The sequence below is a fragment of the Aquarana catesbeiana genome, linkage group LG02 (assembly GCF_042186555.1).
Source record: "Aquarana catesbeiana isolate 2022-GZ linkage group LG02, ASM4218655v1, whole genome shotgun sequence".
NCBI lineage: Eukaryota > Metazoa > Chordata > Amphibia > Anura > Ranidae > Aquarana > Aquarana catesbeiana.
The window spans coordinates 699,217,178-699,231,665 of NC_133325.1; the positions used below are offsets into that span (position 1 = coordinate 699,217,178).

Genomic DNA, 14,488 nt, shown 5'->3' on the forward strand with positions numbered 1-14,488 from the left:
CTCCGCAGTGCTTCACAGCTGATTTCCACATCTCTGCCTTGCTGTGTAAGGCGACCTTCAAGCACTGCTCTGTTGTCTCTGCCAGAACTGTTGCGAGGGCAGCCGCTGGAGCACAGCAGGAACACAAGGCAGGCTTTCAAAGCCGACAGCCAAAGGCAGGGAAGCATCTGCCACCTGTGACTGACTGTCAGCTTCCATACGGCACAGCTCAGACAGGTTCAGACTAGTGTCTGAACCTTTCCTCAGCTCATCCCTGCGATCTGTCAACTATCCGCGGTCGACAGATAGATCGAGATTAATAGGTTGCCGGCCCCAGCTATAGGGGCTCTCAGATGGTCCTGAGCACAATCATGGGTTCATACAAAGCAAACACTGTTACTCGGATGTTAGTCATTTTTCAAGGCCCAGGGCTTGAAAGCTGTGTTTTTTAAATGTGACAACTCAAAAATCCACAAATACATGTAAAATAATGAACAGACATCTTGTTTTGCGCCAAAACATTTTATTACAATCCATGTATAGAATTAAATGAACGCTGTGAGGGAAAAAAAAAAAGCATCTAATGTACCAATCAGTCAGTCTTGAGATTGGCGACAATCCTGCCTATACACATACACCTATTTTCCCTGGAGAATATATTCCTACAAAGGATAAAAACAACCGGAAATTAAAATTCACAGACACAACTTTGCAATTGTCATTGCTAGTGCAGAAAAGCTTCTTCCATGTGGTAGGTCTGATAAAGGAAATATTAAAAAATGTTTTTTTTCATGGCTTTCTTTTCTTTTTTTTTTTTTAGACATTGAGTTGGTAACCTCACCAGTTTGCGTTCTAGACTGACTTATCAGATGCGTTTTGACACAAGTTAAAAATAAAAAGCTGGAAACTTTCCAACGGTTCCAAAAATGGTGCCATGATCTCACCTCAGATGACTATTTAAAAACAAGGTGTCTTTTCTGCTGTCTAGGTATGACCTGCTAGATGGACTTCAAATCTGAAGTGGGCAGTTATAAGGTGCAGGACAATTAATGTAATTAAAATTTTCTGTCTGCCATCTAGGAAGCAAGTCCAGAGAAAAAAAAAAAAAAACTTAAAAAAAACAAAAATTAAAAAAAAACAAAAAAGTTCCTTTTAGAGGGGAGGTATTGAATTAAACATACATACACCATACTAGAGCAAAGAAAAAATAACAAACCACTGCAAATATTTACAGAAGAGAATTAAAGACATTTTGTTTTTTTTTTTGCTTTTTTTTTTACAAATAGCTGTGAATTGGTAGGCATCAAATTATCCACTTTTCCTTTAAAACTTCTTTACATATTAACGTGGACCTTTAAATCTTTACTAATTACATTCTGCTAGTAGTTGGCCTGGGCGTGACAGGCTGATATCCATTTAGAATATTTTACACAGCTGTATGATTCCCTGTGTAGGAAGGTGGCCCCGTGCTCCTTAGCCTGTGGCTCCCATTAGAAAAAGTCTATCAGGCTATGAATATATAGACATTGCCATTGGAACCCTTAGTCGTACACATATTTAGTTCAAAGTGTTTCAGTCATCGCTGTCTGATAGGGTTTCGTACTGTGATGAGAGGAGTGGCGCTGGCTCCCGCTCCCATATCCTGCTTTGTTGGTGGGCAGAACTCTGTGTTATGGTGGAGGCCATTGAAGACGGAGGAGTGCTATTCAGCATCCCCATAGTCAGAGGGTTGAATGGAAACTGCGTGGACCCTGGAGGAAAAAAAAAAAAAAAACAGACAATCATTTAGCTGTACTTCAACCATTATCCATATTATTACAAAAAAAAAAAAAAAAGAATCCATCAGGGTACTGCTAGAAGACAGAATGCCAACAACTGCACAATATATAGATATATTTGAGTGTTCAGCTTGTAGCAGCCTTCTGTCCCAGATTGAGTCCAGGGGCAGGAACCATACCCATGTGACACTAATACTGGAATCCAGAGTATCAGCACTGGTTGTTTTTTGTGGTTTCAAATGATTCTGATGCTATACCTTTGAAATAGGGTTCACAAGAGACAATAAGCATCACTTAAAGTGATATTAAAGGGCTTTCTTAAAATTAAAAAACATATTATACTTACCTGTTGCCCTGTGCAGTGATTTTGCACAGAACAGCCCAGACCCTCCTCTTCTTGGGTGTCTCGCTTGTGCTCCTGGCCCCTTCCTCCTGCCCCCAGAGCAAGCAGTTTGCAATGGGGGCACCCAAGCAGGCTTGTTCCTGAGCCAAGGCTCTGCATGTCCATTCACACACAGTGTTGGGGCTCGGCCCTGCCTACCTGTTTGACTTATTGGCTCACTGGCTGTGATTGACAGCAGTGGGAGCCAATGGCGGTCTTAGCCAATGAGGAGGGAGAGTCCCTGGAGACCTGGGGCTCTCATGCATATCGCTGGATCGTGATGGTGCTCAGGTAAGTATGATGGGGGCTGCTGCATAGAGAAGATTTTTTATTTTCAGGAAAAGAATGCATGAAGGTAAAAAAAAAACTTAAAACTGTAGAACCACTTCCCTATCGCACATAGTCATATGACGGCGGCAGGAACCCTTTGTCCCTCCGGGTCGCCGTCATATGACGTCTTTTACTTTCTGTGCCTCTAGGGAGCGTGCGCTCCACCAAGTCACTAGGCACCTGATGCGCGTGCCCAGCGAAGTCGCCGGGCACCCGCGATTGCCCGTGAACACAGCAGGACCGTGGATCTGTGTGTGTAAACACACAGATCCACGTCCTGTCAGAGGAGAGGAGACTGATGGTGTGTTCCCAGTACAGTGGAACACTGATCGGTCTCCTCCCCTTGTGAGTCCCCTCCCCCTACAGATTGTATCCTAGGGAGTGATTCTTATTTAACCCATTCCTCACCCCTTAGTGTTAACCCCTTCCCTGACAGTCACATTTACACAGTAATCAGTGCATGTTTTACAGCTCTGATTGTTGTATAAATGTGAATGGTCCCAAAATAGTGTCAAAAGTGTCCGAAGTGTCTGCCGCAATATCGCAGTCACGATAAAAATCGCAGATCGCCGCCATTACTAGTAAAAACACAATAAAAATGCCATAAATTTATCCCCTATTTTGTAGACGCTATAACTTTTGCGCAAAACAATCAATATACGCTTATTGCGATTTTTTTTACCAAAAATATGTAGAAGAATACATATCGGCCTAAACTGAGGAAAAAATTTGTTGTTTTTTTAATGGGATATTTTTTATAGCAAAAAGTAAAAAATAGTGTTTTCTTCAAAACTGCAGAGGTGATCAAATACCACCAAAAGAAAGCTCTATTTGTGGGGAAAAAAATTATCAAAATTTCATATGGGTACAGAGTGTTGCATGACCGCACAATTGTCATTCAAAGTGTAAGCGCTGAAAATTGGTCTGGGCAGGAAGGGGGTGAAAATGCCCTGTATTAAAGTGGTTAAAAAAAAAATAAACGCACTTTTTTGCAGGTAAAAAAAAAAAAAAAAAAAAAAAAAAAAAATTGTATTTTTAGTTGCAGGAGCTTGTAAGGCATTGCGGATGCCATGCAGGTCTCCTGCAGATCTGTCAGTGTATCGGCTTGCTCGTACGAGCAAGCTTATACATGCCGACAGGAAGACTCAATGACCTACCACAGCGCCATGGTAGTTGACTGAAAACTACAAGCCAACAGCTGCAAAGGCTGTCGGACTTTGTCGTTTTCCCATTCACAGAGGACTGTGAATGAATAACGCAGCAGGGTGGGTGGAGCCCCGCATGTCTTTTTTGAATTGTGGCAGCAGATACGGGGAGAAGATCCTTGGTCTGCTGTCACAGCGGGGTGGGGGGAGGTTCGGTGCATTCACAACAGGTTACACCCTGAATATGGATGTAACATGTTATGAGAGCCCAGTCACACAGGGACGACTTGTCAGGCGAACTAGTCGCCTGACAAGTCGCCTCCCGTTCTGTGCTATGGAACCGTTCTAAGGGGAGCGACGCAAGTCGCTCCGACTTAGAAAAAGGTTCCTGTACGACTTCGGGGGCGACTTGCATAGACTTCTATACAGAAGTCGTTTTGCAAATCGCCCGGGCAGTCGTTTGCAGGTCGCCTCGCTGAGGCGACCTGCAAGTCGTGTTGCCCCTGTGTGAATGGGGTCTGAATGGTGAACTTATCCTTTAACCTATTCACCAATCAGCCATAACATTATGACCATTGACATGTAAAGCGAATAGCATTAATTATCTTGTTACAATGGTTTTTTGAAAGTGGGCGGAATATATTGGGCAGCATGTTGCCCCTGAAGATGTGTTGAAACCAGAAAAAACGGTCTCCACATTCTCCAGATCTCAATCCAATCGAGCATCTGTGGGATGTGCAGGAAAAAAAAAAAAACAAGTCTGATCCATGGAGGCCTCACCTCACAACTTTCAGGATCTGCTACAGATGGTACTGACAGATACACAAAGCATAACTGCAGAGATTCTAGTGGAGTCCATGCCTCAACAGGTCAGAGCTATTTTGGCAGCAAAAGGGGACCTACTCATTATTGGGTAGGTAGTCATATTGTCATGGCTAACTGGTCTATATCCAGAAAAATTATATTTTTTAGGTATGCATATTAGAATTATTGCAGAGTTAACCAACACATGCAGACGCTGCTAAATTTGGCCTAGGCAACGAGGCATTAATTAGCCTTGGGCATAAAAGGTTTTTAGTTTTGTTTTTTTATTTTTAACATAACTTATCTAACCAAAGCTTTTGCTTGGCATAATAGATGCCTGTCAAAAGAAACATGCATTGGTTTAGTTAAAATGTGTCTGGAAGCAAGAACCTCTAGTTAGAAAAACCTTTCAACAGAACCACAGGGCATGTCAAGAGAATGACCAGCCTAATGTGAGTTGCTCAACAGTTGGGTAATAGAAAATGGCAGATAAAATAGAACAGTTTGGTCTTCTTTTGAATCTTTAGTACTAACCTGAATTGGGTGAGGGATTTGCTTCCTCTCTACGAGGATCATTATTTGAGGACCCTGAAGTGCTGCCTTGCCCTACCCCCATCAGGACACCATGATCGTCTGACTTGTCATCAAAATTGCCCATTAAAGCTTTGCGGATAATATCCTCTAGACCGAGATTACTGGCTGGATCAGCAAAGGAATGACCTCGGGAGCTGATGGTACCTGCACATGACAGAAATATTAAAAGATAAATTCAGGAAGAAAAAAATACCAGTGTGATATACGCATCATCATCAAATATTCATCTCCAGGTAAATACAATTATGCCCTAAAGCATTAACAAAGTTAGAGATGTATGGATTTTCTATGTTTAAATTAATACATGCTGGATGGGATGTAATGTGGCAAATCGAACATGAACATGGGTTGCAGCATCATAGTCAATTTCCCCAGGGCGTTGCAGCCCTGGGGAGACTACAGGGGATGACTACAGGGGATGACTGAGGACACTCGTGTACAGGAGGGGGGGGGCGACTGAGGACACTCGTGTACAGGAGGGGGGGGGCGGCTGAGGACACTCGTGTACAGGAGGGGGGGGGGCGGCTGAGGACACTCGTGTACAGGAGGGGGGGGGGCGGCTGAGGACACTCGTGTACAGGAGGGGGGGGGGCGGCTGAGGACACTCGTGTACAGGAGGGGGGGGGCGGCTGAGGACACTCGTGTACAGGAGGGGGGGGGCGGCTGAGGACACTCGTGTACAGGAGGGGGGGGGCGGCTGAGGACACTCGTGTACAGGAGGGGGGTCGGCTGAGGACACTCCTGTACAGGAGGGGGGTCGGCTGAGGACACTCCTGTACAGGAGGGGGGGCGGCTGAGGACACTCCTGTACAGGAGGGGGGGCGGCTGAGGACACTCCTGTACAGGAGGGGGGGCGGCTGAGGACACTCCTGTACAGGAGGGGGGGCGGCTGAGGACACTCCTGTACAGGAGGGGGGGCGGCTGAGGACACTCCTGTACAGGAGGGGGGGCGGCTGAGGACACTCCTGTACAGGAGGGGGGGCGGCTGAGGACACTCCTGTACAGGAGGGGGGGCGGCTGAGGACACTCCTGTACAGGAGGGGGGGCGGCTGAGGACACTCCTGTACAGGAGGGGGGGCGGCTGAGGACACTCCTGTACAGGAGGGGGGGCGGCTGAGGACACTCCTGTACAGGAGGGGGGGCGGCTGAGGACACTCCTGTACAGGAGGGGGGGCGGCTGAGGACACTCCTGTACAGGAGGGGGGGCGGCTGAGGACACTCCTGTACAGGAGGGGGGGCGGCTGAGGACACTCCTGTACAGGAGGGGGGGCGGCTGAGGACACTCCTGTACAGGAGGGGGGGCGGCTGAGGACACTCCTGTACAGGAGGGGGGGCGGCTGAGGACACTCATGTACAGGAGGGGGGGCGGCTGAGGACACTCATGTACAGGAGGGGGGGCGGCTGAGGACACTCCTGTACAGGAGGGGGGGCGGCTGAGGACACTCCTGTACAGGAGGGGGGGCGGCTGAGGACACTCATGTACAGGAGGGGGGGCGGCTGAGGACACTCATGTACAGGAGGGGGGGCGGCTGAGGACACTCATGTACAGGAGGGGGGCGGCTGAGGACACTCATGTACAGGAGGGGGGGCGGCTGAGGACACTCATGTACAGGAGAAAGGGCGGCTGAGGACACTTATGTACAGGGGGGGGGGGGGAGAGGGTGGCTGAGGACACTCATGTACAGGAGAGGGGGGGGGGGGGGGGCGGGCGGCTGAGGACACTCATGTACAGGAGGGGGGGGGGGGCGGCTGAGGACACTCATGTACGGGGGGGGGTTGGTCGGCTGAGGACACCGATGTACGGGGGGCGGCGGCTGAGGAGACTGATGTCCCCGAGGGTGGGAAGATGGTGGGTTGGAGTGGCGGCTGAGGACACTGATGTACGGGGGGGAATTAAGGACACTTATGTATAGGGTGGGGGGGACTGAGGACACTGGTGTAAGAAGGGGACTTTAATGTAAAGGATCAGAGTCATTGCACAAACATGCAATTTGGACCTCTGCTGGAAAAAAAAAGTTACTGACTGGACCCCCATGAATTTTAATTCAATATCCCTTGATCCATATGGAAAGTGCTGAGGGAGGGGAGCAGAAAAGGATAAGTGCACCTATTTAAATCAGAGAACATTTGCTCAATAAGCTAAAAACACAGAATGGCATTTAACTGGTCTTACCCGAGGAAGTGACAGCTGGCAAGTTAAATATCTCTGTCCCTGGCTGAGCAGCTGCTGTAATATAAAAATTCAGATTTCATTAAAAACACTGAATTTCACTTGTGCTCAGACAGAAATATGTTGTAAAATATATGCAGAACAACATGGGTTTCGGTAAAGGGAAAGGACAGATCTTACCATTAAAGCAGGCAAAGCTTTGGAAAGCAGCATTATAACTTTAATATAAAACCAGATGGAAACCATATAAAAAACAGAAGTACAATGTTACCCGCACCAACATCCATATTTACATCTGCCAGTGATAACCATTTCACCTTACTTCATTTGTAAATAGCACAAAATCCAACTGATGTACTATATACTCCGCTCATTCAGGTCTCATACTCAACCTAACATGCTATTATGGTTTTCCTTTGTAAAGTAAAAAAAAAAAAAAAAAAAAAAAAAAAAAAAAAAAAAAAAAAAAAAAAAAAAGGAAGGAGGAGAGAACCATTCCTTCCTACTCCCCTATATAATGAACAGAACCTTTTTGGGCAGATGACGTTTAAGCCTACTATTTCAGCATGAACAATAATAGAATAGTATCTATGAACACTATTGCATAGTAATGGTAAGGGGAGAGACTGGGCTACATTTTGTCTTGCAAAGCAAAACCCCCCCTTTTTTTAACAAACTGAATGTTATCAGGCCTTAACTGTCCTGGAAATAGTGAGTGGGGCTGCTAGCAGACATTTAAAGTGGTTGTCAACCCTTACAGACCACTTTGACCTACAGGTAAGCCTAGATTAAGGCTTACCTGTAGGTCCAAGAAATATCTCCTACACGTTTTAGGAGATATTTGCAAAAAGACAGGCACGGCATGCGCGGGAGTGATGTCATCGCGGCTCTGGCCAATCACAGCACCAGAGCCACGATACCCGGAAAGAAAATGGATGCTCCGTAGCAGAGGGGACAGCAGTGACATCGCAGGCTCCTGTGTCAGGTAAGTGACACATAATGGGCTACTATGCTCTTTAAATTGATACTGCCAAAATGTCAAGATTCATTTCCTTTTCACTTCTCTCAACTAGCCAGAAAGTGGCAGTATTAGAATCCTATTATCCAATACTTGGATGAGAAACTGCTGCCATTCGCCAGTGGTAGCAGCCACCCCGACTGCTGGGTTGCACACTTCTACCCAACAGCAAGGTCTTCTCAGGGAAGCTGAATATGCTTGGCATCACTGCCAAAAGATAATATGTAGTAGACCATTAGGAGAGTGGTTATTCTCATCTGGAGGGCGTAAGCGACTTCAGAGTCGTGCAGTTTTCCTTATGACTTGAAACACCATTTACTGAGTGAAGGTGGGTCCGCAATTGTTTTAAAGTCTTGCATTTCCAATCTGTCCATAACCCTGATTCCCTTCTTGTCTGAATTTACCAAGTTGACCGATTGATCAGCTTGGGTACAACCAGCTTGCCGGATTTTACATGCGATTTTTGCTAGCAGCTGCTATCAATCACCCGTGGGGGGGGGGTGACGACTCCCTTGTCAACACCATGTTGATGGGGGAATCGAGCAAATTTCTCTCCTGCAACCTGTGGCTGCATAAGTTTGCTCCATGTATGATGGGCCCAACTGTTCTAAGTGTATAGCCTTCTATAGGATGGGCATTCATTCTAGACTCTGCTATGCTGCTACTGCCACCACCCCCCCAATCACGAACAATAAGAGAAATGGCATTTACTGGCAGATTCTGAGGAAGAAAGGTATTACTTTGTTTTTAACATCTTTGCCAACATTGACATTAAACCAGTCATTTCTGTATGTCCAATTACTGCCACCACAATTAAGGTTAGATCAGAAAGCAGAAAATGTCAGTCAAGTCCCACTTACCCATATCAGAGTCACCGCCACCAGAGGAGTTTAACTTACGAAAAATCTCTTGTTTCTTGAACATCACCATAGGGGAGGTATTCTCCAACTTGGTGAAGAAAGCAGGGAGATAATTCATATTTCCAGGTGATCGGGAATCATTCCTGCAGAAAAGGACAAAAAAAAAAAAAAGTGACGCTGTGAAGCAACATCATTTGAAAAAGCAATCAATGTTTGAAAAACAGATTCCCTCTAAGACATTAAGAATATTCCTGGATGAATATGTAAACAAGGACCACTCCAGCCTGTGATAGAATACTAAAAGAGCAGCAACATATTGATGGGGTCAACCTTCTGCTCAACCCTACAATTAGCCAGCTCCTTTTCTATAGCACAATGTAATCGCGTCTGCCTGGCTTGCAGTGTCCTTTTCACTTTGTCTGAATTTTGTTCTATAGGAAATATCTATATCAAGAGAGAACTGAAAATTGAGTTTTATAATCCAGTTTGCCATATTCTAGGCAACTGACAAAGTGGCAATAGCTAGGTGCAGGGCTGGATCTGCCAAAGCAAAGGAGGACTTCAAAAAGAGTCTCCAATCTGAGTTCTTAAAGGTGGGAATGCCCTCAATAGAAACAATGAAACAATAGATTGATTTTTTTAGGGCATGAATGGCCAGATACATACTATATCAAAGTTACCTATAAAGGCAGAATAAAGTGAGACAATAAAAGATAGGAAAAAACACACTCAAAGTGTAGATTACTCCATAACCTGTGCCTTCAAAACCACTTGTGTGCTTAGCACTGCAGGGTGTCTTGTAGGATACAAATATCTAATGTAGTGTATACTACAAATCCACATACTGATCCAACAAGTGTATAGCCCAGAACCGGTATGTAAAGGTACCGGAAACCCAGTTTACGTTGCTGGTCCAGTTCAGGGTCCTGGCTTCGCCCATTATAGTGGGCACACCCCCAAAGGAGTTTTCAGGATCTGGGTGCCATAGGAATAGACCATGACATGGACCTATATAGTACCCTGTGGCTAACGACAATCATTGCAACAAGTGCCAAGGTAAGCGCTGAACACCGGATCCAGTGCACAAAGCAACATTACAGGTTGGCCTTGCTGCAGCAGGTCTGGGTACGGTTCCCAAAGTATACACAGCGGGTAATCTGAAAACTGGTAGTGAGCCATAAGGCAGTGAGCTCATAAAAGTGTCAGTCAGGAAGGAAACTGGTGAAAAATACAAAAGAATCTTCTCCAACATGAGAGTTCTTTACCCAAGGACACGAGCAAAAAATGGAGCACCAGAGTGGATCATGTTATATGGATACACTAGGGGCAGTCCCAGAAAAGCTGTGTGGCAGTGACCAGTCACCTGTATCCTGTACTGTATGGTTAAGATAAAACATTAAATGATTTTTCAAATACATACATAACTGGGTACTATATAGCTGAATAAACTTAAGTATTCCAGAGACAGGATAAGTGGGATTATTATTTAAAAGATTATTTGACCTGTTAAGCATGTTTAGCACCTTATGTAGAGTTCTCTACCTGAGGCTTGGAACAGTCTAACCTCCTAACTTAATGGCTAAATTCACCTTAGGAGGAAAAAATAATAATTGCACATATTTTGTTTGTGGAAAAAAAAAAAAAAAAAAAAAAAAAAAAAAAAAAAAAAAAAAAAAAAGGTGCATTCATGCCCCCCCCGGTAGCCTGCAACGCATTGAACCCATGATCAGTGGAAAGCTGGAGGTCTTGTGAATAGACTGAGCATGTTGATCGGCATGCTCACAGCCCACAAACTACAAATCCATCTGCCACAGTGGCCGATGGGATATGTATTTTATTCAATCACAGATCTCTTTGAATGAATGACATGACTTTGGGGGCAGAACCCTGTACAGATGTGCCAAATTTAAAGCTGAACTTCATCTTTTGATATACGTTACATAGTTTTTTGGGCCAAGTTGGCCCAAACAATGTCCCTCACCAACATGTGAGGCCTCTGGATGTGCGGTATAAACTGTATGTAGCTGAGGCTACATACAGCATACCGCATTGTGTTCTGGGTTTGAGCAGAGTTTCTGTTTCATACTTGGAACACAACAGTGTCTGTCTTAGCGATGCTCAACCATTCATAGAAAGTGATGTATTCTAGCAATGAATACAAAGCTTCCTCTGATTGGCTGAGTCAGAGAGGCAGGCTAATTACATCACAACCTCTGACTCTGCCAATAAGAGGAAGCTTTGTACTCATTGCTAGAATACATTGCTTTCTCTGAATGGCTGAGCATCACTGTGATAGACTCTACTGTGATTTGGGTATGAAGCTCCAACCTGGAACACAGTGTGGTATGCTATATGTAGCCGCAGCTACATACAGTTTATACTACACATCCAGCGGTCTCGCATGCTAGTGAAGGAAATAGTTTGGGAAAGGTGAAATAGGCGCACCGTCTTTTTATTAATCTTTATTTTTTTTTTCTAAACATATAATTAAACATACAAATAGCACAAAAAAAAAAAGGAAACGCAAAACTAGCTCAACATCACAACAGCTTCTATCTAAAATCAGTAATATCGCCATTTTATAGGCTAAACGCAACTGAGCGCCAAACTGTAGTCTACTACAGCTCTAAATAAACGAACGCAGTCTGACATTATGCTTACCTTTGTTCAGCAGGCTCCGACCTCTGGGACATTAACATCATATTATCTTGTTTTGAGTGTACAATGGGAGCCTGTGGGGGAGATATAGGCTCATATGGCTCACTCATGTGCCCTCTTTCTGGTGACTTTCCAGGTCTGGATATAAAGCAGAAAACACAAGCAATTACTTTCAATAATGTAAAATTACAGTATTGGCTTAGAGGAACCCCACTTTATACAAGTCTCATCTACGTGACCTAAAAGAAAACTCATGGATTACTTGCTGTAAAAGGTAGAGATTTTTGGAAATTCTCTCATTACCTTCCTCTAGGTTTGTCAGGCATGTTTTCTGGAGACACCCTGGAGGCTGGCCGCTGGTGGTGCACAGGCTGGCCCTGTGAGTCTGGGCTGAACCTGTTGGATGGTTTGGATCGGACGGGTGCTGCTGGTGGGGCAGTGTTCTGGAATGTTGATGTAGGTGTCTGCTGAGAAGCTTGAGAAGTTGATTGATTCCTGGCAAAGTCTTGTGTAATAATATGCTGCAGGAAAGAAAAAAAATTGATGATACTCACAAACACACACAAAGCTTTAGTGGCTAAACACTAAGCCTAGTTGCTGGAATTCTTCCACGAGAAGAACATTTGTGTGCCTAACCTGTAATGCCGTGTACACGCGAGCGGACTTTTCGGCATCAAAGGTCCGACGGTCTTTCCAATATACTTTCGACGGACTTTCGAACAAACGGACTTGCCTACACATGATCATAGCAAAGTCTGACAGATTCATACGTGATGACGTACACCGGACTAAAACAAGAAAGTTCATAGCCAGCAGCCAATAGCTGCCCTAGCGTCGGTTTTCGTCCATCGGACTAGCATACAGACGAATGGATTTTTCGACCGGACTCGAATCCGTCGGAAAGACTTGAAACATGTTTTAAATCTAAAGTCCATCTGATTTTCGACCGAAAAAGTCCGCTGCAGGTCCGATGAAGCCCACACACCAGTCTGGTCGAAAAGTCCACACGTGTGTACACAGCATTAGAGTGGAAAGCACTGTGGTAACTAGGCAATAATTAGATGCCTTTTCCTGGCACAGAAACTGATAGCAAAGGAAGTGGCTGGCATCAAATCCACCAATCCGCATAGAATGGGAGGATGAGGTTAATAAAACAATAAGAAAGGAAAGATTTGTGTATAACAAAAAGGGGAAAAGCCAAAATGTTCAAAAAAATATGGGAATGCTGGATTAGTAGATATAAGGGAAGGGTGCGATGCAGATTTAAGATTATTGGGGCATTCTCTCTTGGATTCCAGGAATTTCTTTTTTGCTTCTTGGAATAATGTATAGTGAATAAATAGAAATGGTATATTATTTTTGATAGATAGGGGAAAAATTAAATACAGTGCTTTATATAAACAAATGTGTGCATGTTAAATGTTGGGGTGGTGGGTAAAAAGAGAACGTGAAAGATGTATAAGAATGCTTTCTACACAAATAAAAAAAAAACTACTTGATTGAAAAAAGAAAATACTAGTTAGAGTTTCTGAAATGGAAACCCAAGCAAGCAGATAAATACATGATTGAAATGAATAATGTGTGACCTCTTTTACATGCAAAAAAAAAAAAAAAAAAAAGAGTAAATCTGTTCAGCTAGTCTTGTGATTATTACACTGCATGATAATACTGCATATAAACCTGCAGGGCTAGGAAGAGGGCCTCACTATTTTCGGGTCTTTATTTGAGCTACCCATTTCACTTGTTAAGAAAAGAGTGATGATGATGTGCATCTGGCACATGCTTTAAACAAGTTAACATAGGGCTGCCTCGGGCAAGCCACTATTTTTCAATAGTAAGCTGATGTGCAATTGTACAAGAATTAGTCTGGAATGTTTCTCTCTCATACAAACACAACTTCTGTGTACCATAAAAAGATGTGCTGGTAAAAAAAAAAAAACAAAAAAAACAAAACAAAAACAAGACGTGCGTTTATTGCATACAGTTACAGAATTATAGGGATTGTCGTATACTACACTTTTCAACATAAAGCAGGTAACTGCAGGTAATGCTTACACATATGTGATCAGCTAGGGTAATGAGCCTGTGGGTCTGTGGCACATGGGTGGGAGTAGGCTGCTGTGGGGAAGGAGACTCTTGTGCCCTGTAGCGACTGGCTTGTGCTTCATATTGCCGACTGCTTTCACCTGAAACACAGGAATCAAATTGTCCATCAAGACATGAATCTGCATTATGGAATATAATCTAATTTTAATGTAAAGTCTTATATATAAAATTAAGCTTTTTTTGTTTACATGTAAAATTCTTTTTTTGGAGTATATGACAAGACACAGGGTAATTTTATAATCATGATTATTTGGATTATGCTGACACCTTTCCGGTGAATGGGCACTGGCTGAAAAAGGCAGGAATTCCCAAGCCATGGCATAACCCCTGCCAGCTCAGCTAAGCCTCAGTTTTCTAGCAAGCAATAAGGCACACAGTCAAGATGGAAGAAATCATAGAACCCACTTAAGATTTAACTACTTGCTGCCCGCCTGCCGTCATATGACGGTGGGACGGTGCAGCTGTTATCCTGGGCCGCCGTCATGACGGCGCAGCCTTCCAGCCTTCCAGGCAGCAGGACACACAGATCTACGTCCTGTCAGATGGGAGGAGACCGATGGTGTGTTCCTTGTACAGAGGAACACCGATCGGTCTCCTCCCCTTGTGAATCCCCTCCCCACACAGTTAGAATCACTTCCTAGCAACACATCAACCCCTACAGCGC

General features: G+C 44.3%; 1 protein-coding gene across 1 annotated transcript in view; it reads right to left on the minus strand.

Annotated features, from left to right (window-relative positions):
* Window positions 1-775: 775 nt before the first annotated feature.
* Window positions 776-14,488, minus strand: part of NCOR1 (nuclear receptor corepressor 1) — a gene marked incomplete in the record, with an annotated part of 219,411 nt that continues 205,698 nt past the window's right edge. Inside the window, 7 exon segments of the mRNA XM_073616883.1 lie at window positions 776-1,730; window positions 4,953-5,156; window positions 7,186-7,239; window positions 9,061-9,203; window positions 11,722-11,856; window positions 12,022-12,239; window positions 13,774-13,904. Coding sequence (XP_073472984.1) covers window positions 1,552-1,730; window positions 4,953-5,156; window positions 7,186-7,239; window positions 9,061-9,203; window positions 11,722-11,856; window positions 12,022-12,239; window positions 13,774-13,904 — 1,064 coding nt within the window.